This window comes from Oncorhynchus nerka, linkage group LG12 (genome assembly GCF_034236695.1).
Source record: "Oncorhynchus nerka isolate Pitt River linkage group LG12, Oner_Uvic_2.0, whole genome shotgun sequence".
Lineage (NCBI taxonomy): Eukaryota > Metazoa > Chordata > Actinopteri > Salmoniformes > Salmonidae > Oncorhynchus > Oncorhynchus nerka.
Window position 1 is genome coordinate 9,756,735 of NC_088407.1, and position 5,000 is coordinate 9,761,734.

Genomic DNA, 5,000 nt, shown 5'->3' on the forward strand with positions numbered 1-5,000 from the left:
TGTAACACATGACATAGCGGATGACTGTAACACATGACATAGCGGATGACTGTAACACATGACATAGCGGATGCCTGTAACACATGACATAGCGGATGACTGTAACACATGACATAGCGGATGACTGTAACACATGACATAGCGGATGACTGTAACACATGACATAGCGGATGACTGTAACACATGACATAGCTGATGACTGTAACACATGACATAGCTGATGACTGTAACACATGACATAGCGGATGACTGTAACACATGACATAGCGGATGACTGTAACACATGACATGGCGGATGACTGTAACACATGACATGGCGGATGACTGTAACACATGACATGGCAGATGACTGTAACGCATGACATGGCGGATGACTGTAACGCATGACATGGCGGATGACTGTAACGCATGACATGGCGGATGACTAACGCATGACATGGCGGATGACTGTAACGCATGACATGGCGGATGACTGTAACGCATGACATGGCGGATGACTGTAACGCATGACATGGCGGATGACTATAACGCATGACATGGCGGATGACTATAACGCATGACATGGCGGATGACTATAACGCATGACATGGCGGATGACTATAACGCATGACATGGCGGATGACTATAACGCATGACATGGCGGATGACTGTGACGCATGACATGGCGGATGACTATGACGCATGACATGGCGGATGACTATGACGCATGACATGGCGGATGACTGTAACGCATGACATGGCGGATGACTATAACCCATGACATAGCAGATGACTGTAACAGATCACATTACATAGCAGATGACTAACACATGACATAGCAGATGACTAACACATCGCATTACATAGCAGATGACTGTAACAGATCACATGACATAGCAGATGACTGTAACACATGACATAGCAGATGACTGTAACGCATGACATGGCGGATGACTATAACCCATGACATAGCAGATGACTGTAACGCATGACATAGCAGATGACTGTAACAGATCACATTACATAGCAGATGACTCTAACACATGACATAGCAGATGACTGTAACACATGACATAGCAGATGACTGTAACACATGACATAACGGATGACTGTAACACATGACATAGCAGATGACTGTAACACATGACATAGCAGATGACTGTAACACATGACATAGCAGATGACTGTAACACATGACATAGCAGATGACTGTAACACATGACATAGCAGATGACTGTAACACATGACATAGCAGATGACTGTAACACATGACATAGCAGATGACTGTAACACATGACATAGCAGATGACTATAACAGATCGCATGACATAGCAGATGACTATAACAGATCGCATGACATAGCAGATGACTATAACAGATCGCATGACATAGCAGATGACTATAACAGATCGCATGACATAGCAGATGACTATAACGCATGACATAGCAGATGACTGTAACGCATGACATAGCAGATGACTGTAACACATGACATAGCAGATGACTATAACACATGACATAGCAGATGACTGTAACACATGACATAGCAGATGACTATAACAGATCGCATGACATAGCAGATGACTGTAACACATGACATAGCAGATGACTGTAACACATGACATAGCAGATGACTGTAACACATGACATAGCAGATGACTGTAACACATGACATAGCAGATGACTATAACAGATCGCATGACATAGCAGATGACTAACACATGACATAGCAGATGACTATAACAGATCGCATGACATAGCAGATGACTGTAACACATGACATAGCAGATGACTGTAACACATGACATAGCAGATGACTGTAACACATGACATAGCAGATGACTGTAACGCATGACATAGCAGATGACTGTAACGCATGACAGCGGATGACTGTAACGCATGACATAGCGGATGACTGTAACGCATGACATAGCGGATGACTGTAACACATGACATAGCGGATGACTGTAACACATGACATAGCGGATGACTGTAACACATGACATAGCGGATGACTGTAACACATGACAGCAGATGACTGTAACACATGACAGCAGATGACTGTAACACATGACATAGCGGATGACTGTAACACATGACATAGCGGATGACTGTAACACATGACATAGCGGATGACTGTAACACATGACATAGCGGATGACTGTAACACATGACATAGCGGATGACTGTAACACATGACATAGCGGATGACTGTAACACATGACATAGCGGATGACTGTAACACATGACATAGCGGATGACTGTAACACATGACATAGCGGATGACTGTAACACATGACATAGCGGATGACTGTAACACATGACACAGCAGATAACTAACGCATGACATAGCAGATGACATAGCAGATAAAAAGCTGCTGGCTGGTAGACACAGTTATACAGCTGATAATTGACCTGTCTGTCTCTCTCTGTCTGTCAGTGTTGGAGATGTACAACAAACTACAGGAACAGATGACTCAAAAAAGGTATAGATTCTATTTTCTATTTTATTTGCCCCCCCCCCTCTCATTCTGTCTTTGTATCGGCACGTTTCTCTTGTGTTTTACTCGCTTTTTCCTCATCCCCCGTCTGCTCTCTTGTCCTCTGCTGCAGTGTAATTATTCGCCTACCTCCTCATGCCTTTTGCACACAATGTATATACTCTTTTTTTTCTTTTCTTTTCTACTGTGTTATTGACTTGTTTATTGTTTACTCCATATGTAACTCTGTGTTGTCTGTTCACACTGCTATGCTTTATCTTGGCCAGGTCGCAGTTGCAAATGATAACTTGTTCTCAACTAGTCTACCTGGATAAATAAAGGTGAAATAAAAAAATAAAAGTGCCTACTTGGCCACCAGAGGGAGATATAGTTCACCTTCTTGGATCTGCTGGAGTGGCTTGGATGTTGAGGTTCGGGCCCCCCTTCTCTCTCTACCCCTTGCTCTCGCTCTCTACCTCTTTCTCTACCCCTCGCTCTCTACCTCCTCTCTCTTTACACCTCTTTCTCTAGGTTAGGTCTCCCCCCACCCCCCTCCTCTTTCTCTAGGGTAGGTCTCCCCCATCCCTCTTTCTCTTGGGTAGGTCTCCCCCCATCCCCCTCTTTCTCTAGGGTAGGTCTCCCCCATCCCCCTCCTCTTTCTCTAGGGTAGGTCTCCCCCATCCCCCTCTTTCTCTAGGGTAGGTCTCCCCCATCCCCCTCTTTCTCTAGGGTAGGTCTCCCCCACCCCCTCTTTCTCTAGGGTAGGTCTCCCCCATCCCCCTCTTTCTCTAGGGTAGGTCTCCCCCATCCCCCTCTCTCTCTAGGCTAGGTCTCCCCCCATCCCCCATCTCTCTCTTTCTCTAGGCTAGGTCTCCCCCCATCCCCCATCTCTCTCTCTCTCTAGGGTAGGTCTCCCCGATCCCCTCTCTTTCTCTAGGGTAGGTCTCCCCCTCTCTTTCTCTAGGGTAGGTCTCCCCCTCTCTCTAGGGTAGGTCTCCCCCATCCCCCTCTCTTTTTACCCCTCCTCTCTCTCTAGGGTAGGTCTCCCCCATCCCCCTCTCTCTCTCTTTGCCCCTCCTCTTTCTCTAGGGTAGGTCTCCCCCCTCTCTAGGGTAGGTCTCCCCCACCCCCTCTCTTTACCCCTCTTTCTCTAGGGTAGGTCTCCCCATCCCCTCTCTTTCTCTAGGGTAGGTCTCCCCCCTCTCTCTAGGGTAGGTCTCCCCCTCTCTCTAGGGTAGGTCTCCCCCATCCCCCTCTCTTTTTACCCCTCTCTCTCTCTAGGGTAGGTCTCCCCCATCCCCCTCTCTCTCTCTTTGCCCCTCCTCTTTCTCTAGGGTAGGTCTCCCCCCTCTCTAGGGTAGGTCTCCCCCACCCCCCTCTCTAGGGTAGGTCTCTCCCATCCCCCTCCTCTCTCTTTACCCCTCTTTCTCTAGGCTAGGTCTCCCCCTCTCTCTCTCTCTTTACCCCTCTTTCTCTAGGGTAGGTCTCCCCATCCCCCTCTCTCTCTAGGCTAGGTCTCCCCCTCTCTCTCTCTCTTTACCCCTCCTCTTTCTCTAGGGTAGGTCTCCCCCATCCCCCTCTCTCTCTAGGCTAGGTCTCCCCCATCCCCCTCCTCTCTCTTTACCCCTCTCTCTCTAGTGTAGGTCTCCCCCAATCCCCTCTCTCTCTCTCTCTCTAGGGTAGGTCTCCCCTCTCTCTCTCTCTTTACCCCTCTTTCTCTAGGGTAGGTCTCCCCCATCCCCCCTCTCTCTAGGCTAGGTCTCCCCATCCCCCTCCTCTCTCTTTACCCCTCTCTCTCTAGGGTAGGTCTCCCCCATCCCCCTCTCTCTCTAGGCTAGGTCTCCCCCATCCCCCTCCTCTCTCTTTACCCCTCTCTCTCTAGGGTAGGTCTCCCCATCCCCCTCTCTCTCTCTCTAGGGTAGGTCTCCCCCTCTCTCTCTCTCTTTACCCCTCTTTCTCTAGGGTAGGTCTCCCCATCCCCCCTCTCTCTAGGGTAGGTCTCCCCCATCCCCCCCTCTCTCTCTAGGCTAGGTCTCCCCATCCCCCCTCTCTCTCTCTCTCTCTCTCTAGGGTAGGTCTCCCCTCTCTCTCTCTCTTTACCCCTCTTTCTCTAGGGTAGGTCTCCCCCATCCCCCTCTCTCTCTAGGCTAGGTCTCCCCATCCCCCTCTCTCTCTTTCTCTAGGGTAGGTCTCCCCGATCCTCTCTCTCTCTCTAGGGTAGGTCTCCCCCATCCCTTCTCTCTCTCTAGGGTAGGTCTCCCCCATCCCCTCTCTCTCTCTAGGGTAGGTCTCCCCCCATCCCCCTCTCTCTCTAGGGTAGGTCTCCCCCATCCCCTCTCTCTCTCTAGGGTAGGTCTCCCCCCATCCCCTCTCTCTCTCTAGGGTAGGTCTCCCCCCATCCCCTCTCTCTCTCTCTGGCCTAAGGCTGACCTGTTGATGTGCCTTGTGGGTCATAAATTGTTGTTTGTTTGTGTCGTTCCCCTCGTTTCTTTTCTCATTCTCTCTCCATCCTGCCGTTTGGCCCACAGCACAGGGGGAGTG

The 5,000-nt window shown here is 49.4% G+C and overlaps 1 protein-coding gene across 1 annotated transcript in view; it reads left to right on the plus strand.

Moving 5' to 3' along the window:
- The window catches only part of exoc6b (exocyst complex component 6B), a 155,781-nt gene that overhangs the window by 39,648 nt on the left and 111,133 nt on the right, over nucleotides 1–5,000 (plus strand). The window contains exon 5 of the mRNA XM_065026007.1: nucleotides 2,420–2,465. Within this exon, the coding sequence (XP_064882079.1) occupies nucleotides 2,420–2,465 (46 nt within the window). The remainder of the gene's footprint in view (nucleotides 1–2,419; nucleotides 2,466–5,000) is intronic.